Source organism: Doryrhamphus excisus, chromosome 10, assembly GCF_030265055.1.
Source record: "Doryrhamphus excisus isolate RoL2022-K1 chromosome 10, RoL_Dexc_1.0, whole genome shotgun sequence".
NCBI lineage: Eukaryota > Metazoa > Chordata > Actinopteri > Syngnathiformes > Syngnathidae > Doryrhamphus > Doryrhamphus excisus.
The window spans coordinates 10,591,715-10,614,212 of record NC_080475.1 but is presented as its reverse complement, the minus strand read 5'-3'; the positions used below and the strand labels follow the sequence as shown (position 1 = coordinate 10,614,212).

The 22,498-nt window shown below is 41.4% G+C and overlaps 1 protein-coding gene across 4 annotated transcripts; it reads right to left on the bottom strand.

The window, feature by feature from the left end:
- Positions 1 to 897: 897 nt before the first annotated feature.
- Positions 898 to 22,211, bottom strand: nhlh2 (nescient helix loop helix 2). Of its 4 annotated transcripts, XM_058085997.1 has the most exons (6): positions 22,178 to 22,211; positions 19,393 to 20,695; positions 3,942 to 4,247; positions 3,742 to 3,823; positions 3,390 to 3,659; positions 898 to 2,068 (listed from the first exon to the last, which is right to left on the bottom strand). In XM_058085997.1, exon 6 carries the CDS (start codon positions 2,036 to 2,038, stop codon positions 1,658 to 1,660), a length of 381 nt encoding a protein of 126 aa, XP_057941980.1. In that variant the 5' UTR covers positions 2,039 to 2,068; positions 3,390 to 3,659; positions 3,742 to 3,823; positions 3,942 to 4,247; positions 19,393 to 20,695; positions 22,178 to 22,211; the 3' UTR covers positions 898 to 1,657. The 4 variants fall into 4 exon arrangements, with proteins under 4 accessions (XP_057941980.1, XP_057941978.1, XP_057941979.1 ...); XM_058085995.1 differs by lacking the exon at positions 3,942 to 4,247; XM_058085996.1 differs by lacking the exons at positions 3,942 to 4,247; positions 22,178 to 22,211 and adding an exon at positions 21,011 to 21,122.
- Between the last annotated feature and the right edge of the window lie 287 nt (positions 22,212 to 22,498).

The following is a 22,498-nucleotide window of genomic DNA, read 5'->3' as shown; positions in this document are numbered from 1 at the left end:
TTTATTATTCTTACAATACATTTTTATATTTTTAATATAATATTTATGCACATTATGGGCCAATACAGTATATGTTACATATATTTAAAGTATATTTCATTTGCTGCACTATTACAATATCACATCAAGCTCATAAAATACGAGCAATAAAAATATCAATAAATAAAACTATAGGGGTGTTATGTCATGTCTAGAGGGCTCTAATGATGTTAAAAAGTGTATTTAGAAGGTGGTAAACAGGTTTATTATGCCTAATATGTTTTATTTTCTCGTATGATGTTTACTATATTGGGTCATAGGAGGGTACAGGTGACTATAGGGGTGTTATGCCATGTCTAGAGGGCTCTAATGATGTTAAAAAGTGTATTTTGAAGGTGGTAAACAGGTTTATTATGCTAATATGTTTTATTTTCTCGTATGATGTTTACTATATTGGGTCATAGGAGTGTACAGGTGACTATAGGGGTGTTATGTCATGTCTAGAGGCCTCTAATGATGTTAAAAATTGTATTTAGAAGTTGGTAAACAGCTTTATTATGCCTAATGTGTTTTATTTCCTCTTATGATGTCTACTATATTGGGCAATAGGAGTGTAAAGGTGACTATAGGGGTGTTATGTCATGTCTAGAGGGCTCTAATGATGTTAAAAATTGTATTTAGAAGGTGGTAAACAGGTTTATTATGCCTGATATGTCATATTTTCTCTTAAGATGTCTACTATATTGGGAATAGGAGTTTAAAGGTGACTATAGGGATGTTATTTCATGTCTAGAAGCTCTAATTATGTTTAAAAAAGTGTATGTAGAAGGCGGTAAACAGGTTTTTGCCTAAAATCAATAATAATATAAATAAATCAGTAAGTATGAATTAAAAAATGATTGACAAGCAAAAGCCTTTCCCGATATGTCCATTTTAATTGAAAATATGAAAAGTGTGTCCTTTAGAAAGCAAGAATATCTGGACTAGAAAAGGATGTGCACGACCCTGAAGAGACAAACAGATCTTTGGATATTACTAGAAAAACCAGACAAAAACACATCATCACAACCACACCCAAATATGATGATGATGATGATGATATGATATAATCAGCAAAAACGTCGCGTCCCAAATGAAATGGCGTGTACCACATCTTCAAGTGCTTATCGTTGCTACTGAGGGACGACGGAGCGGAAAGCATAATGATCATAAATACGCACGTCAAGACAGAGAACAGAAAGTGCCATCGGAAAGAGATAGAAACATAAATACATAAATAAGAACTCTTCATAAATAGCAAGACAGGAGGAAACACGACCAAGAACAATAAGGTGACATTTTCATACGTCATAAGTGGCACTTACTGTATGCGTTTTTCGTCTAAGCTAGAAGTCTAAAGCAGCGCTAGATGGTCCCCTTTGCCAACACAGCCCGGCCCTCCACGCCGACAAATCAACAAAAGGTGCAGGATATGTGAGAACAGCACGTCAAAAGCAGGGAAGTTGGGATAAATCATGTCATAACAAGCGTCGTGAAGACTTTAAGGGGACTTTTATTGTGTTTGTTCGGAGGGCCGACGGGAAAGTGGCGGCGGGCTGCACGTGGCCCCGGGCCGCACGCGGAGCACGGTGTAGAAATACTGCTGATGAGCACGTGAAGGCCTCACGTGGAGGGCGGTCTAGACGTCCAGCACGTGGTTCAGGTAGGAGATGTAACAGATTGCCAGTCTGAGGATCTCGATCTTGGACAGTTTCTTGTCGGGGGGCAAAGTGGGCAGCAGTTTGCGGAGCTCCGCGAAGGCCACGTTGAATGCCTCCACCCGGATCCGCTCCCGGGTGGCGTGGGCCGAGCGGTACTTTGCCGTGGCCCGCCGCCGTCGCCGCTTCTCCTCGCGGCTGAGCGGCTGCTCGGCCCGGTGCTTGCCGGCGGACCGCTCCTCGCCCTCCTCGGCCGGATCCTCCGACGAGCAACCGGCCGACTTCAGGCCGCTCAGCAGCGTCTCCGGGTCGGATTGAGTCCACGAGAGGTCCGCCTCGGCCTGGTCCGGACTGAGCATCATCTTGAAAATTCTCTCTTTGGACTCAGCTTCCTGCAGGAGGGAAACAAGCACCATTTAGGACTCCACTTTTTTCATTTTTCCGCATTTTTAAACTCTATTGAATTGAATGAAAAAAATCATTTATCTTTGATCACCTCTACAAATGCACTAATATGATAATGTACCTGTTGGCCCTCATGATAAACAATATTTACATATGACATGTGTCTTTTTCATTTTAGAAAGGATTCACACATGAAATCATGTTTAAACATTGGACATTTTTCAAAAATACATTTATACTTTCAGCTTTTAATCACATGTTGACTTGACTCATTAGCTTTTTCATGACATGCAGGAATAAATATGAATTATTCTGTGGAATAATTACAAATTGCACACCTGTCAGTCTGGTACAAACACAATCCATGCATCAAGTAGTATTTATTGCTGTCATACGTGCATCAAGTAGTATTTATTACTGTCATACATGCATCAAGTAGTATTTATTACTGTCATACGTGCATCAGGTAGTATTTATTACAGTCATAGCTGCATCAAGTAGTATTTATTACTGTCATACATGCATCAAGTAGTATTTATTAATGTCATACATGCATTAAGTAGTATTTATTACTGTCATACGTGCATCAAGTAGTACTTATTACTATCATACATGCATCAAGTAGAATTTCTTACTGTCATACGTGCGTCAGGTAGTATTTCTTACTGTCATACGTGCATTAAGTAGTATTTATTACTGCCATAAGTGCATTAAGTAGTATTTATTACTGTCATACCTGCATCAAGTAGTATTTATGAATGTCATACATGCATCAAGTAGTATTTAGTACTGTCATACATGCATCAAATAGTATTTTTTACAGTCATACATGCATGAAGTAGTATTTATTGCAGTCATACATTCACAAAGTAGTATTTATTATTGTAATACATGCACAAAGTTGTATTTATTTGGACTCGCACATGACTCGCATGAAGTATAATATTTATTGCAGTCAGACAACATTTTTATTGTAGTCATACATGCATGGTAGTAAATATTGTGGTCATACATGCGTGTAGTAGTATTTGTAGCAGTGTTAGAGGTATGAAGTAGTATTTCCTGAAATGCTAGAGGTATGAAGAGTATTTGTAGCAGTGTTAGAGGTTTGAAGTAGTATTTGCTAATTTGCTGGAGTGCTAGAAGTATGAAGTACTATTTCCTGCAGTGCTAAGAGGTATGAAGTACTATTTGCCGGAGTGCGATAGGTGTGAAGTAATATTTGCTGTAGTGCTATAGGTATGAAGTAGTATTTGCCGGAGTGCTAGAGGTATGAAGTAGTATTTGCCGGAGTGTTTTGGTACTCACCTTGTCAGTATTTTGGAGTAAAAGTCTTTATGCTCCAGCAGACGTCATTTTCCTGCCGGATGTTGCAGCTTCAGCACCAACTTTGTGGGCCAAGTGACACGGCATGGAGATGAGGAACGGCACGGCGGATGGTTTGAGGAGGAGGAGGAGGAAGAGGAGGAGATCCTGGATGGGGAGACAATGGAGAGAGGACGGCTGCTAGCGGTCCATCGGAGGATGGAGATGGTGGAGATGAAGGACAGGAAGATAATCCACTTCCTTTCCACCTCACTTGGGGAGATAAGATGCAAACAGCAGCGTCACATGAAGAATGACTTCACGGATGGAGGGGATGGAATTTATTTCAGCAAACCTATTGTCTCTCTCTCTCTCTCCCTCTCTCTCTCGCTGCCTCTCTCTCTCTTCTCTCTCTCGCTCTCTCTCCCTCTTCTCCCCTGGGAGAGTCAAGATAGAAGATGAAAAAGCACCTATTCACGTCTTCAAAGGTTCATCTGGCAAACTTTCATAACATTCCTAAATATATAGTCATGATATATGAAGAAATATCCCGACTTTTGCGGAGGGGACACCCCGGACCCACAGGGTTGATTCGTTGGACACACATTGTGCCCTTCATTGCTCTTCCTGTCAGGAGGAGAAGGTGCTGCCAGACAGCCGAGCCAGGTGATTGCAATTAGGACGTGGCAGTGGTGGCGGCGGCCTGCAGGGTGACGGACACACGCTGCACTGTCAAGTGAGTCTGTATGACATGACGGACGGACAGGTCGCCCTGGGCTGTGTGTGTGTTGGTGAGACACTGCCTCACAGCAGGGCGTATCAGAGACACGTCAGGACCGGGAGACAGAGGCCTCCTGACAGCTGGAGCCCATGGAGACACACACACACACACACACACACACACACACACACACACACACACACACACACACACACACTAATTGCTTGAAGAAGCAGAGATGGTGCGTGCTTGGTCATGTGTGATGTCGTGATGCCCAGACCTCGCCCCAGTGTGTGAAGCCCCTGGCCAAAGCTTGACAAAGCTGCTGTGACTGAACGTGGCCGAATCTACACCGTCTGAAATGCACTTCACTCCGCATCCCGCCAATACAGGCGAGCATCTGCTACTTTAAATCAGGACAAAAACTCACAGCTAGCATGCTAGCATCCAGCTAAGTACTACAAGTACGAGCTGGTACATTATTTTAGATCATGCCATGTAGCTATATGCTATGTAACATGCATAAAGTGATAAAAATGCCAACATGCTAACAGTTAGCATGACAGCACCTAGCGAGATAGCACTAATTACCAAAAGGTGCTAATGCAGTTCCATAGTTGTGTTACATCATGCCATGTAGCTATATGCTATATAACATGAGTAAAGAAAAATGCTAACATGCTAACAGTTAGCATGAAAGCACTTAACTCTACCGTTTACATTAGTAAAATGGCATGACAGCACCTAGCGAGATAGCCCTAATTACCAAAAGGTGCTAATGCAGTTCCATAGTTGTGTTACATCATGCCATGTAGCTATATGCTATATAATATGAGTAAAGAAAAATGCTAACAGTTAGCATAAAAGCACTTAACTCTACTGTTTAACCTTAGTAAAATGGCAAACATGCCTACATGCTAACAGTTTACATGCAAGCTGCTAGAGCTATAGCACTAAGTACAAAAAGTACTTCATTCCATGTAGCAAAAAAACTATACGATGCTAACATGCTACAGTTAGCATTCTTGCGGCTAACAAGATAGCACAAAGTAAGCGACTGCTAAGGTGGTCCCACAGTCAATTTTCCATCACGCCTTGTCGGCGTGTCTGTCCCGTTTCAAATGCGAGTGGCTAAAATGCTAACGGCTAGCATGCTGAGGCGACACGTGATTCCCAAGGCGAAACGAGAGAGATTAGTCACTCTGTCACCTCGTCAGCCTCCTCTCACCTGGATGGAGAGCCACGGGGGCGGTAGGAGACAAGAAAGATGACATCACGGGGGAGAAGCATCACACAAAGACACGACGGGAGACACGAAGACGAAATAACATGTCCTCAAAAAAAAAAAAACACTTCAAGATTGAAATCATACATTCAATACAATTATAAAAATTCATTATCGTATATCAAAGAAATCATTTTAGACAGAAATGTAAATATATGGCATTGTAATGATGTGTGTGTGTGTGTGTGTGTGAGAACAGGAGGTGTGGGATGCAGAAAGCTGGGGGGGTCCCATGTGAAAACATGGCCATCGCCTGCACCATCTGTGCCCCCCCCCCACCCCACCATAGAGACTGTCATATGGACACACAAAGGTGCTCCCTTTCTCTTTCCCTACCATCAACACAAACACACACACTTGCCAAGTTGAGAGGATGATGATGATGATGACATCACTGAGGAATGTGAGAACAATGAGTCAGCAATCTGACTTTCTAAACACATCTTTTACACTTTGATTTCACTTTGATTTCACCAGCTGGTGGAATTGTAACATTTGACACCCCCATAAATCATTACAGTTGTTATATGGATTTAAAATTAGCTTTTGTGGCAAAAAAATCTTTTGGAAATGAGCTAGCTTACCTGTCACACCGCCATTGTGACACACAATAGCTTCTTATGACTTAAGGCTAAACGCTAGCTAGCTTCCGTAGTTAGTTTTCTCAGAAATCATTCAAGAAATATAATAAGAAGAGTTGAATTGTAAAATTGTACACGCTATTAAAGCGTTGAAATTGTTAAATGGATCTGAAATGAGCTTTTGTGGCAAAAAAAAATCTTTTGGAAATGAGCTAGCTTACCTGTCACACCGCCATTGTGACACACCATAGCTTCTTATGACTTAAAGCTAAAAGCTAGCTAGCTTCCGTAGTTAGTTTTCGATGAAATCATTCAAGAAATATAATAAGAATAGTTAAATTGTAAAATTTTACACCCTATTAAAATGTTGAAATTGTTAAATGGAATTGAAATGAGCTTTTGTGGCAAAAAAAATATATTTTGGATTTGAGCTAGCTTACCTGACAAGCGACATTTTGGGGACACACACGTCACACATGTCATGACTTCTTAGCTAGTAACTAAGCTTCTGTAGCTTGTCTTCTATGAAATAATTCAATAAATATAGTAAGTAAGTATTAGCATTAGTAAGCATTACAGTTGTTACATGGATTTTAAATGAGCTTCCATGATAGAAAAATCATCTTTTGGAAATGAGCTACTTTGGCAGACAAGCTGCCATTTTGGGGACAGGCCATGGCTTGTTATGAGTAAAGCTAAGCTAGCTCATTTCCAAAAGTTTACTTTTATATCATTAAAGATCATTTGAGATCCATTTATCAATTGTAAAGCCTTTAACAGGGTGTCAGACACTTGTGACTATACTTCATTGAATTTATAAGAAACAAGCTACAGGAACTACCTAGTTTTTAGTCTTCGTCCAACATGGCAGTGTATCAGAAATATATTGTAGTCAGTTGGAATGCTTTGATAGGATCGCCAACATTATAGTTGTATATTTATTTCATGAATTAATAGAAAACAAGCTACAGAAACTAGCAAGCTTTCATAGCCTTACCCCATAGAAAATATGATGTGTCCCCAAAATGGCAGCATCTCAGCAGGCAAGCTAGCTCATTTCCAAATGCTGATTTCACGCCGTGAAATCTCATTTGAAATCAATTTAAGAGAGTGTCAAACGCTACAATTCGACTCTTACTAGATTTTTTCAATAAATTCATGCAGAAGAAGCGAGGAAAATAATGCTAACAAGTGCCAAATGAAATGCTAATGCTAAGTCCATCAAGATATGTTCTTTACTCCAATTGAAAGTACATTAGTACTACATAAAAAGCGGTAACAATCACACATCTGTCACGTCAGAGTATTTTTGGTCAAAACATTCTGCTCTGTCCTACACGCTCGCCTTCACAGGTCAAACCGGGTCGGGGTCTCGGCGGATGGGCTCAGGTGGAGCCTCAGCTGGAGCAAAGGGGGGGGAGGGGCGGAGCTTTGACTCCTACGAGAGCCAGTGTGTCAAAAAAATGAAAAAAGAAAACAAACGTGCGAGTAAAAAAAAAAAAAAAAAAGAAAGAAATAAAAACCCCACAGCTTTGTCCCTTTGGCCTCTTTCCACACCTCCCCCATCATCTGTCCCCCCGTCTCCTGGGACGAGCGGGGCCTGGACGCCATCTGCTGCATAATGTAACGGGATGGAAGTCCAAATCCTTCATTACCGCTCACTGCCTGTCACGCACGCGCACCCTGCACCCGGCACCCAGCACCCTGCACCCTGCACCCAGTACCCAGCACCCAGCACCCGGCACCCTCTTCCCAGTACGTCAGGATTACAAACTTTGCCGCATATCGAGAAATAAAAAAATACATAAATAAATATATATATACACACACTAGGGCTGTCAATCGATTAAAATATTTGATCGCGATTAATCAATTTTTTTTTGTCCATAGTTAACTCAAAATTAATCACATTTAATCACAAATAGAAATACATTTTTATTCATAACATATCTTTGTGATAAACGATTCAATGTGCAGCTACAACGATAATTACATCACAATTTATGTAAAAGGATATCAATTTTGGAATTATATTTGTATGACTATTTTTTGATTGTTAGCATATGAGCTTTTTGAGCAAATATAAAATTTGAGCTAAAAAAATGATAATTATATTATATTCATTATAATTACTATTAGCACGCAGGCCTCACAGCGAGGAGACCCGAGTGTGATTCCACCCTCTTTCTTGGGAAACATGTACAGACCCGCAAGGCATGCTGGGTAACCTCCAGTATAAGCTGAGCATAAAATGGTTTGTTTTTTTTATTTGCCTTGACAAGTTGATGCAGTGGCGCCCCCCTCGCCCCTCCTGCTGGAGGTGCAAAGACCTGCCCTCCTGGTGGATGGATATAAATAGCAGGGGGGCATCTGTGTTGGGCTAATAAGCCTTCTTCTCTCCTTCTTCATCCTCCTGTTTCTCCATCCTCTCCTTCGCAGGGAAGGGCAGCTAGCCCATCCACAACACTCGCAGAAAAATATCAAGGTGTCGCACTTTGAACCGCCCCCCCCCAGCAAGCTAGATGACATAAAGTGAAAGTGACACACCCCTCCTCACGAGCGACTTCCTCTTCATGCTAAGACATGCTAACATCCACTATGTACCGATGTCCTATTTCATTTAGCATAGCATAATACTAGTATACAGAGTTCTACATACTATACTGTATGTACAATACTCCTCATATAATTAACTTTAATGTACTCTATGGGCAATACTCCTCCTATAATCAACTTTACTATACTATATGTACAATACTCCTATAATCAACTTTATTATACTATATGTACAATACTCCTATAATCAACTTTACTATACTATATGTACAATACTCCTATAATCAACTTTACTATACTGTATGGGCAATACAGTACAAGACTTCCCCATATTTTATGACTTTATTCCATAATGGAAGACTTTATTCCATCATGGAAGACTTCATTCCATAACATGATGACTTTATTCCTTAATATGAAGACTTTATTCCATAATATGAAGATTTTATTCATAACATTATGATTTTGTTCCATAACATGAAGACTTTATTCCATAATGTGAAGACCTTATTCCAGAACATGAGGATTCATATATATATATATATATATATATATATATACTCCATAATATGAAGCTTTATTCTATTTGATGACTTCTTTCCATAATATGAAGACTTTGTTCCATCACATTAAGATGCTATTCCATAATATGAAGACTTCATTCCATAACATGATGACTTTATTCCTTAATATGAAGACTTTACTCCATAATAGGAAGACTTTATTCCATAATATGAAGACTTTATTCCATAATATGAAGACTTCATTCCATAATATGATGACTTTATTCCTTAATATGAAGACTTCATTCCATAATGTGATGACTTTATTCCATAATAAGATATATTGTTGGACAAAGTAATTTTGCAAGACTTTGATGTGTTTATTCTTTCATATATGAAGTTTATTCTCCTTTGATGACGTTATTTTCCTCACGTGTTATGAAGTTATTCTGGTTTTGTGGTCATATCTTGTCTTTATTGTTGTGAAATAGCTGCTGATATTTGGGTATATTTGAGTTGTTGTGATATGAATGATATTAATATATGGTATTAGTCATATGAATGATATTGTGACATAATAAAGGCTTTGGACAGCCCTGCTGTACATGTGGGAATACGGCCATTGATCTTTGGCCATGGATTGATCAGAATTGTTGCTATGGTTACACAATGATGTGATGGAGCAGGCGAAGGTGGCTTGAGGCCACACACACACACACACACACACACACACAGGCTGGCCTTGAGTGGTACAGAGAGCTGCCCTGCTCAAACTGTGCAGAGGTGTTGAGTACAAAAGTGTTTGTCTGCTTGCACACACACACACACACACACACACACACACACACACACACACACACACACACAGAGTTGGAGCGAGAGAGAGAGAAAGAGAGAGGGAGGGAGAGAGAAGGTGGCCGTGCATGACAGCATCCATGCGTCTTGTGATATTGTTGATTATGTAGCATGATGTGATTTGCGTGCGTGTGGGGCCCAGCTGAGTGTTATTTGATGATCCGGCGTCCTCTTCCCTCTGCATCTCATTCCGCTGCCATCCAGCAGCGATCAATATCCCAGCCTTGCAAAATAAGAGCGCACCGCTGCTGTCTGCGACTATTAATACCCCCCCCAGCCCCCTACCATACTTAGCATATGCTAACATGTGCTCAACTTGACTGCAACCTGACCGACGCTGGGACGTCCTTAAAATATTATTTCATAATCATATTTTTAAAAACATTAAATAATCTACAATTGTTTTAGAGAAAATACTTTCAAAATATTATGGAAATAAAGTCATCATATTATGGGAAAAAGTCATATTATGGGAATAAAGTTATCAGATTATGGGAATAAATGGATAATATTAATGGAATAAAGTCATCATTTTATGGGAATGAAGTCATCATATTATGGGAATAAAGGGATAATATTAGTTGAATAAAGTAATCATTTTATGGGCATAAAGTCATCATATTATGTGAATAAAGTCATCAGATTATGGGAATAAAGGGATAATATTAATGGAATAAAGTCACCATTTTATGGGAATAAAGGGATAATATTAGTTGAATAAAGTCATCATTTTATGGGCATAAAGTCATCATATTATGTGAATAAAGTCATCAGATTATGGGAATAAAGGGATAATGTTAATGGAATAAAGTCACCATTTTATGGGAATAAAGGGATAATATTAATGGAATAAAGGGATAATATTAGTTGAATAAAGTAATCATATTATGGGAATAAAGTCATCATATTATGGCAATAAAGTCAAAGTACTATGGGAATAAAGTCATCATAAAATGGGAATAAAGTCATCATAAGATGGGAATAAAGTCTTCATATTATGGAATAAAGTATTCAGAGATTTTAGAAAAAGAAATTTGACTGCGCCTCCTCCTGTGTGTGTCAACTGGTATGTACAGTATATAATGTACATGTACAGTATGTATGCATACGTGTATACATATGTGGATGTGTGTTTGATGTGGGCATGTATAGAGGCACGGGGGGGGGGCTTAGATTGATGTCCATGTGGGTGGGGGTAGGAGGATGGGGTGGGTTCATGCACGGGCAAACCCTGAAGGAAGGAAGGAAGGCCCCCACTGCCAGCTGCCAGCTGGAATCAAGCAACCCCATTGCACCATCACTACATCTAATGTGGCATCTTCCCTCCTCTCATACTCACCAAATATCATATACTTACTCCATATACTCCAACTACTAGCCAAATATCATATACTTACTCCATATACTCTAACTACTAGCCAAATATCATATACTTACTCTATGGCGAATGTGCTAACGTGTTAATGTCATTAACTGACTATGTAAGTTAATGCCTTTGAAAAATAGCACAAATATTTAACATGCTCGCTGTTAGCATGCTAATAGGAAACATGGCAACACCATGGAAGTTAATACCTTTGAAAAATAGCACAAATATCGGAGGTGCTCGCTGTTAGCATGCTACTAGCAATGAATGTACGGTGTAAAAGTACATATGCTGTCTTAATCATCCAATGTGAGTGCAGTGTAGTGGTCTTCCTATCAATCAGGGAAGGAATGAAAGATTTATAGGTGACATTATCCAAGCTGCTGTGCCGTCAGGAAGACGCTCAGCAGGCCTGATGAGCTCAAGCTATTCCGTTTGTATGAATATGAATATTTGATCGCATACTCCGCCCATTCCTTCCTTCCTTCCTTCCTTCCGTCCGTCCTTCCTTCCTTCCGTCCTTCCTTCCTTCCGTCCTTCCATCTGTCCGTCCGCCCTTCCTTCCTTCCTTCCTTTCGTCCGTCCTTCCATCTGTCCTTCCTTTCTTCTGTCCTTCCATCCTTCCTTCCGTCCTTCCACCCTTCATCCTTCCTTCCTTCCATCCTTCTTTCCTTCCTTCCATCCTCCCTTCCTTCCATCCATCTATCCTTCCTTCCTTCCATTCTTCTTTCCTTCCTTCCTTCTGTCCTTCCATCCTTCCTTCCTTGCATCCTTCTTTCCTTTCTTCCATCTGTCCTTCAATGCTTCCTTCCATCCTTTCTTCCTTCTGTCTTTCCCTCTTTCCTTCCTTCCTTCTGTCCGCCTGTCCGTCCTTAATTCCATCCTTCCTTTCTTCCGTCCGTCCTTCCTTCCACCCTTCATCCTTTCTTTCTTCTGTCCTTCCATCCTTCCTTCTGTGCTTCCTTCCACCCTTCAGCCTTCCTTCCTTTCTTCCGTCCTTCATCCTTCCTTCCTTTCTTCCATCCTTCTTTCCTTCCTTCCATCCTCCCTTCCTTCCATCCATCTATCCTTCCTTCCATTCTTCCTTCCGTCCTTCAATGCTTCCTTCCATTCTTTCTTCCTTCCGTCCTTCCCTCCTTCTTTCCTTCCATCCTTCCTTCCTTGCATCCTTCTTTCCTTTCTTCCATCTGTCCTTCAATGCTTCGTTCCATCCTTTCTTCCTTCTGTCTTTCCCTCTTTCCTTCCTTCCGTCCGCCTGTCCGTCCATCCGTCCATCCTTCCACCCTTCATCCTTCCTTTCTTCTGTCCTTCCATCCTTCCTTCTGTGCTTCCTTCCACCCTTCATCCTTCCTTCCTTTCTTCCATCCTTCCTTCCGTCCTTCCTTCCACCCTTCATCCTTCCTTCATTTCTTCCATCCTTCTTTCCTTCCTTCTATCCTCCCTTCCTTCCATCCATGTATCCTTCCTTCCTTCCATTCTTCCTTCTTTCCTTCCTTCTGTCCTTCAATGCTTCCTTCCATTCTTTCTTCCTTCCGTCCTTCCCTCCTTCTTTAATCCATCCTTCCTTCCTTGCATCCTTCTTTCCTTTCTTCCATCTGTCCTTCAATGCTTCGTTCCATCCTTTCTTCCTTCTGTCTTTCCTTCCTTTCTTCCGTCCGCCTGTCCATCCTTCCTTCCACCCTTCATCCTTCCTTTCTTCTGTCCTTCCATCCTTCCTTCTGTGCTTCCTTCCACCCTTCATCCTACCTTCATTTCTTCCATCCTTCTTTCCTTCCTTCTATCCTCCCTTCCTTCCATCCATCTATCCTTCCTTCCTTCCATTCTTCCTTCCTTCCTTCTTTCTGTCCTTCAATGCTTCCTTCCATTCTTTCTTCCTTCCGTCCTTCCCTCCTTCCTTCCTTCCTTCCTTCCTTCCTTCCTTCCTTCCCCCTCGCAGCACCACAGAGCGTCTGGACAGTCCGTCCTACAGCGGCTCTATTTCTGCCTGTCCTGCCTGAGGGTGCAGGAGAGCTGGTGTTTGTCCTGAGGAGGCGTGCACGGACACACATGACACCCCGACATGACACCCCCGCCCCGGCTAGCCATCCTCACCTTCAGGGCGTCCCTGCTAGGCCGCCTCCCTAACGAGGAGTGACAGGCGTCCAGAGGATGCGCTGTGAGAAGGCGCCACGGACTGCTCAGGCCCGTGCCGGGCAGCCATCACGCACTTCATTCATCCTTCACATTAGCATGGCGTCCTCTGATCCATGCCCGTCCAGGATGGCCGCTGTCGGGGCCAAACATCAAAGCCGCACCTCCTCAGGCTGCAGTCACACGACGTATGGCTTCAACTCTTCTGCTGATTTCTGACGCCTTTGCTTTTTCGCTTCTCGGCCTCTGCACTAACAGCACGTGGCGTCATGGCCGCCGTCTACGTTGCGACTTTACTCCCTGAATGTTCCAGTGTAGCGTGAAGTGGGCAAGAAACGTGAAACAGGTGTGTGTGTTAAGTAGGCCATGGTGTGAGGTGTGATGAGCACATACCTGATGCCATTAAATGCGATTTCCCTGGCGTGTCAGGCGAGCCATTTGTCAGCTGCTAACACTGCACGCTTTATTAAAAAGCTCATCCGCTTCAATTAACCGCACTCGCAAAGCACTTTAACTCTGCTCTAATCCTGTCAAGACGCTTAAACGGGGCCTATCCTTTCTATTCCATCTATTCCATCGATTCCAGCTATTCCATATGCCACCCTCTACGGCCGGTTCCTAGTGACGCATTCATGTAGCCAGAAAACGGCAGCCATACAATTGGTAAAAAATAATAATAATAAAACAGATGTACATGTTTGAGTAGAAAGTCCAAAAAACAAGAACAAACTGGTAATATTAGGAACAAATGTTATTTCACTTTCGCAACATATGCTAAAAGATTTAGAGCCGTAGTGTTATGAAAAACATCAGCAGAATAACTTTAAGTCACCATATTATGGGAATAAAGTTAAAATGTTACTGGAATAAAGTCTGAATATTATGGGAATAAAGTTGTAATGTTACAGGGAAAAAGTCCCAATATTATGGGAATAAAGTGATAATATTACCGCAATAAAGTGATGATATTAGTGGAATAAAGTGATGATATTAGTGGAATAAAGCGATGATAGTAGTGGAATATTAGTAGAATGAAATGCTAATATTAATGGAATAAAGTTATACTTATTAGTTGAATAAAGTGATGATATTAACGATACAAGGTAATGATTATTAGTGGAATAAAGTGATATTAGTGGAATGAAGTGATGATATTAATGAAATAAAGTTATGCTTGTTAGTCGAATAAAGTGATGATCTTAGTGGAATAAAGTGATGCTTATTATTGGAATAAAGTGATGATATTAGTGGAATATTAGTGGAATGAAGTGATGATATTAATGAAATAAAGTTATGCTTTTTAGTGGAATAAAGTGATGATCTTAGTGGAATAAAGTGATGCTTATTAGTAGAATAAAGTGATGATATTAGTGGATTATTAGTGGAATGAAGTGATGATATTAATGAAATAAAGTTATGTTTGTTAGTCGAATAAAGTGATGATCTTAGTGTAATAAAGTGATGATTATTAGTGGAATAAAGTGATGATATTAGTGGAATGAAGTGATGATATTAATGAAATAAAGTTATGCTTGTTAGTTGAATAAAGTGATGATCTTAGTGGAATAATGTGATGATTATTAGTGGAATAAAGTGATTACATTAGTGGAACAAAGTGATGTTGAATTAAAGGAGAGGATGTGATTGTCCTTCACGGATGCTAACATACTGACCATGTGGATGATGATGATGATGATGATGATGGGACAGTGGGTGCTAAGGGTGAGTGAGCAGGTGTGATGCTAACAGGAACCAATTGCAATTAGATCGGGAGGGGGCGGGAGGTGTATTTTTAATGCAAGCTTTTAGCGTCTGTCATGTCACATGACACCGACATGCTATCTTTCTATGCTAATCTTATTTCTACATACTCATTCAACACCTCCACTTACACTCACTCACTCACCGCTACACCGATACACTCACATGGACTTTTACTGACTCACGGCCGTTGGGCCAAGACTCGAGTTCCACTGATTGACGGCTGCTCAACAAAGACTCAACTTTCACTGACTCATTTGTGCTCTTACTAACTCATGGGCGCTCATGGAAGACCAATTAGGACTCAAGTGTCACTGACTGACTGGTGCTTTCAGTGATTGACAGGTGCTCAATGAAGACTTGATGACTTAGTGTGTATTATTATGATGAATGAGGTGAATAATAATAATATTAATAATAATAATAATAATAATAATAATAATAATAATAATAATAATAATAATAATAATAATAATAATAATAATAATACTAATAATACTAATAATAATAATAATAATAATAATAATAATAATAATAATAATAATAGGCACAAGTTCGATTCCACCCTCGGCCATCTCTGTGTGGAGTTTGCATGTTCTCCCCGTGCATGCGTGGGTTTTCTCCGGGTACTCCGGTTTCCTCCCACATTCCAAAAACATGCTAGGTTAATTAGCGACTCCAAATTGTCCATAGGTATGAATGTGAGTGTGAATGGTTGTTTGTCTATACGTGCCCTGTGATTGGCTGGCCACCAGTCCAGGGTGTACCCTGCCTCTCGCCCCAAGACAGCTGGGATAGGCTCCAGCACCCCTCATGAGGATAAGCGGTAGAAAATGAATTAATAATAATAATAATAATAATACTTGTAATGGAAAGACAAACATTGGCGTATTTTCCGCCCTAGTCAAATATTGTCATGAAGGTTATTGCAGTGTGTGTGTGTGTGTGTGTGTGTGTGTGTGTGTGTGTGTGTGTGTGTGTGTGTGTGTGGTCAGTGTAGCGTATGCTAACGGAGCACAGCTGCATAGTTCCCTGGAGGCTTTGTCACACGGATGTGTTCTGCTTTACGAGCTTTTCATCCGTCCGTCTTCTCCATACCCATTCTTGGCTGCCGCAAACGTGCACCAGTGCATGCCATCCATGCACACGTGCACACACACACACACACACACGGGATCACTGACCAGTGTTTGTTTTTCATCCATTATCCTTCTATTAACATTCATTAATTCATTCATTTTCTACCGCTTATCCTCACGAGGGTCGTGGGGTGCTGGAGCCTATCCCAGCTGTCTTCTTCGGGCGAGAGGCGGGGTACACCCTGGACTGGTGGCCAGCCAATCACAGGGCACATATAGACAAACAACCATTCACACTCACATTCATACCTATGGACAATTTGGAGTGGCCAATTAACCTAGCATCTCACTTTATTCCACTCATGTTATCACTTTATTCCACCTGCTTTGTTCCACTGACTTTATCACTTTATTCCACACAGTTTTATCACTTTGTTCCACTAATTTTATTCCACTACTGGACAAATATAATTCCACAAATGTTCTGATTTAATTCCACTAATTCTACCAATAATTATGATTTTATTCCACTACTGTTATGGCTGTATTCCACTAATATTATGACATTATTCCACGATTAATAGGATTGAATTCCTCTAATATTATTTTTTATATTATTTTATATTATATATATTTATTTTATACTTTATTCCACTGCTATGATTTTATTCCACTATTATGTCTTATGTTATGACTATTTTATATTATTAGGATTTTATTCCACTAATATTATAACTTTATACAATTAATGTTGTGACTTATTCCTCTAAAATTGCTATGACTTTTAGTGTCTACAGTGTGGTATATACTGTATAGTGGTACTGTACGGTGTGGTATATACTGTATAGTAGTATTGTACGGTGTGGTATATACTGTATAGTAGTATTGTACGTTGTGGTATATACTGTACAGTGGTACTGTACGGTGTGGTATATACTGTATAGTGGTACTGTACGGTGTGGTATATACTGTATAGTAGTATTGTACGGTGTGGTATATAGAAGTAAGCACTCAGAGCTTCCTGTCAATCAAATGGCGTTTCCTCCGAGTGGCTTTTCCATCTGTGGAGGGTCAGGGAGAGCAGGAACGAGAGGCGTTGTCACCCCCCCCCCCCCCCGCAACGGTGCTCCTCTGAGGTGTATCTCCACCTTGTGCGTCGTGTCTGGGCATGACCTGTTGCTAGGTAACCCTGGGTCACAGCTGCTCGCTACCACAAATGCTTTTTTTTATTTATCAGACTGTTATGGAGGGGCGGGGGCGGGGGGGCTGTAATTTATTAGCGGGATATTGGACGGCCGGAGCAAGTTTCAGATGGTAAAGAGAAGGATCACATCATTAGAAATTCATTTTTTTTCTTTTTTTCAAGCATCCCTGACAACAAAGCCAAGGGTAATGCACCTTCCATGCTGGTAATTGAACAGATGCTCCCTCGCCATCACTCATCCATCCTGGACCCTTCCTGCCGCCTCAGTCCACGCCCACATTCCTCCTAGCTCACCGCGCTACGTCATCACGTACGCTACGGTAGCATGATACTAGCATTTCCTCCTTCTTTCTCTTCATATTTGGACTTTTTTCCAACTGGTTCAACTTTTTTTCCTGCCAAATATTAGCATTTTATTTAGCATTTATTTATTTAGCATATTTTTATTCCCAGAATATTCCCAATTTAATATTCTAAAAATTCTCTACTGTTTGTGTGTTTTTTCAGAATATTAAAGTTCATTTTGTGCAGTTAAAATGTTGTTACATCTCATAATATTACAATAAAATGATTTGAAAATTACCATTTTTTTTCTTTTTTCTCATTAGTTTACTTTTTTCTCAATATTTGGAATTCCTTCTTGTAAAATTACAGCAAATTTTCTTGTAAACTTTGCCAAATATTCAGACTTTTCCCCCCAAAATAATAATAATAATAATAATGATTCTTCACTTGGAATAGTGGAACTAGTGGAATTAAATCAGAACATTTGTGGAATTACATTTTCCCAGTAGTGGAATAAAATTAGTGGAACAAAGTGATAAAAGTGTGTGGAATAAAGTGATAAAGTCAGTGGAATAAAGTGATAACATGAGTGGAATAAAGTGAGGTGCTAGGTTAATTGGTGACTCCAAATTGTCCATAGGTATGAATGTGAGTGTGAATGGTTGTTTGTCTATGTGTCCTGTGATTGGTTGGCGACCAGTACAGGGTGTACCCCACCTCTCGCCTGCTGGGATAGGCTCCAGCATACCTGTGACCCTACTGAGGATAAGCGGCATAGAAAAAGGATGGATGGAAAATAATTATAAATGTTCTTGTTTTTGCTGCTGCTACTTTTCTTGTTCCATGAGATATTTAGCGTCTTTGTTGTTGGTGCCACCTAGCGGCCAGCGTGCAATACTACATGACCTCTGTCACTGCGTCTTCTCAATGGCGTCTTTATGCTGCATTGAGGGCCCCAGAAGCTGTCACATGAGCTGCAATGTGCATTTTTGTGGCGGACGAATAGAGTTTGAAGCATGGATGGGGAGTACACGGGCGGGGCTCAGTGTGGCTAGGCGGGGCTGGGCGCTTTAGGGGCGCACCCCGACATAAGCGTGTCGAGCAGGCGCCCCCGACTGAAGTCTCACCCCGCTTTGTCGGCGCTCTTGATGAAACTCGTTCACGCGCTTCCTCCTCCGGGCCGTATCTGATCAAAACAAACGCACCTGCACTCGGAACGCCCCCCTCTCCCCCCGCCCCCGCAAGTGCAACTCCTCTGGGACGGGTAAAAATGGACTCCCCGGCTTCCTCCGCCAGGCAATTACGTGCCATCTGTTCCCATCTTGGTTGTTCCAGCTCGTTTTGTTTCTGTGATTGTTGCTCTAATATCACGGGCCTGACGGCGAGCGGGGAAGCGGGGGCGAATTGGGGGGGGGCGCGGGCTAGCCAAATGAGGAGTGGCGTGAAGAGGAATTAATGGAATGGAGAGCGGGAGGCGAGATGAAGACCATTAGCATATTCATCACCTCATATTACCTTCCGGATGCAACCTTGCTAAGCGCTTCTTATTGTTTGCTAGCAACAGGTCCGCTCGCTAGCATGCTAATAAGCAGGCATTAGCCTGGCTGCCATGTAGCGGCGTCACAGATATCACACGTTTATTGTTTCCTCCATGAAGCCGCCTCATTCGATTACACTCACCCGCATATCACCATCGTCAGGCACTGCATCACTTGGACTCCATCCTGGTCTTGTACAGGTCTACACACTTGCTGGTGGACTTGTGGCATATTCTGATCTTGTGCAGGTCTACAGTCTTACTGGTGGACTTGTAGCTCATTCTGGTCTTGTACAGGTCTACATTCTTGCTGTTGAACTTGTAGCATATTAGTCTTGTGCAGGTCTACAGTCTTACTGGTGGACTCGTAGCTCATTCTGGTCTTGTACAGGTCTACATTCTTGCTGTTGGACTTGGAGCATATTAGTCTTGTGCAAGTCTACAGTCTTACTGGTGGACTAGTAGCTCATTCTGGTCTTGTACAGGTCTACATTCTTGCTGTTGGACTTGGAGCATATTAGTCTTGTGCAGGTCTACAGTCTTACTAGTGGACTTGTAGATCATTCCGGTCTTGTACAGGTCTACATTCTTGCTGTTGGACTTGGAGCATATTAGTCTTGTGCAGGTCTACAGTCTTACTGGTGGACTTGTAGCTCATTCTGGTCTTGTGCAGGTCTACTTTCTTGCTGTTGGACTTGTAGCATATTAGTCTTGTTCAGGTCTACAGTCTTACTAGTGGACTTGTAGATCATTCCGGTCTTGTACAGGTCTATATTCTTACTGTTGGACTTGTAGCATATTACAGTCTTGTACAGGTCTACAGTCTTACGAGTGGACTTGTAGATCATTCTGGTCTTGTACAGGTCTACATTCTTGCTGGTGGACTTGTAGCATATTAGTCTTGTGCAGGTCTACAGTCTTACTAGTGGACTTGTAGCTCATTCTGGTCTTGTGCAGGTCTACTTTCTTGCTGTTGGACTTGTAGCATATTAGTCTTGTTCAGGTCTACAGTCTTACTAGTGGACTTGTAGATCATTCCGGTCTTGTACAGGTCTACATTCTTACTGTTGGACTTGTAGCATATTACAGTCTTGTACAGGTCTACAGTCTTACTGGTGGACTTGTAGCATATTACAGTCTTGTACAAGTCTACAGTGTTACTGGTGGACTTGTAGCGCATTCTGGTCTTGTGCAGGTCTACTCTCTTGCTGTTGGACTTGAAGCGTATTCCCGTCTTGTGCGGTTCTACATTCTTCCTGGTGGACTTGTGGCCCATTCCAGTCTTGTGCATGTCTACATTCTTGCTGGTGGGCTTGTAGCATATTCCGGTCTTGTCCAGGTCTACAGTCTCACTGGTGGACTTGTAGCTGATTCTGGTGCAGGTCTCCAGAGGTGAGCTCTTTGGTCTTGCCCATGGTGGTGGTGTGTTTTTGCCACGTGGGTCTCCTGTCAAAATAAAGCATGAAATGAATCACACAAGATGAGAAGGACAACAATCAGCATGGAATGACTACAAGAGCGCCCCCCTGAGGTGGAGCGTCGTTAGAGGTGCAAAGATGAATGTGTGTGTGTGGAACGCAGCTGGGACGACACAGCTTGCTTCCGCCAATCAGGGAGAAATATTGGATGAAAACACGTGCTGCTAAATAAAGCATGTGTGACGGCTTCATTGGCTCCTCAATCTGCTCGGCTGCTGTCCTGCCACGCCGGGGAAAAGCCACACAAATCTTGAATGGAAGTTGCGAGCAGTCGTCTACTGACCTCTATGGGCGGCTCAATGCGTGACACTTAATGGTGACCGGAAGACATTCCCTCAATTATACAGGGTGTGTAGAAACAAAGGCAAAAACGCATGTTGTTAGATACAATTGTTTGACTTAGTATAATTATACAATATTAATACTAAGTTTTAAAAAAATATATTTATTTAAGACATCTATTTACAAACGTCTTGTTTATTACTATCGATATTGTGTTGACCACGATGATGACATGACTGGGACATTCCTAGCTTCGCCACGAGAGAGCAGTGGAGCGATTACCCCTCGCGAGAAGACTGACGTCACGTGACTTCCGCATTCATTTATCCCCGTTTTAACTAGTGGGTGTCCATTTAAAGTGTCACTGCATGTATATACTACTAATAAGGGCTGTTTTGTGACGTTTTGGACAAATTGAAGTGGTTTTGTGTCTATATTTGAACAGTCTAATATTTCCGTTTTTTCCTCCTGGTGCTCCTTGTTCAAAATGGCGGCTCACGCTTGTTTGCTGGCTCTGTTTTGTTCACGTCTTATACAGAGACGACAATTTACATACAGTGAGTGTAATAAAGTGTAAATACATAACATATTCCAACACTTAGATGCCTTTTGCCAAGGATTTGCCAAGAAGTTGCAGAAGAAAGTGAGTTCATATGAAAACACTTGCAGTGCCCAAAATGGCCGCTAGATGACGCGGAATTTGGAGCAACAGTGACATATAAGGCTTCCGGGTTAAAGGTTAGAAGGTTTAGAATAAGTAGAATAAAGTAGAATTGGAAGCTAGTGTAACCTGTCATTTTCATTTCTTTCTGCGTTGTTGTAAAGAGAGAGTCTTCAAAGGTTTTCACAGGGTTTTTATTTTCGTCCACATCTGCGTAGAGCAACAAAAAAACAAAGGTGTGCGGCCCTCCGCGAGCTCCCGCCTCCCCTGGAACGGGAAGAAGAACACGCTAAATAGGATGCCTAACGCGAATGAACAGGCCGCTAGCCGACCCATGCTAACGGAGCTAGCCTCCGCTCACAGGTTATCGTCACATGATAAACTTTACAGAAACAAACACAGGCGGAAACTCTCACTAAACACAATACCACACACACAATACAACATACACACAACTCAACAATCGCTACACGCAATTTTACAGCGCCAAAAAAAAAAATGTCTTACCTCGTCCATGTCTGCGGCTGCGGCTTGAGTGGACGAGGGCACGCGCGTAGCAACGTGATGACGTCACCGTACGTCGCACCATAGAACAACTCTACATATCCTATTTACATATTTACACATACAAAGTAGAAAAAATAATAGTTTAAATGATTTTGTGAAATAAAAAGACATTTAAAACTCATTACACTTGCTTGAGTGTTGTTAGCATTCAGCTAGCATATTTGTTATGTTTGAATGGATTTCTTTGATGTTGCATGTCATTTAATTTAAATAAATGGGGGAAAGTGTATTATTTCACATGGCAGCCAATGACAGAGCGGG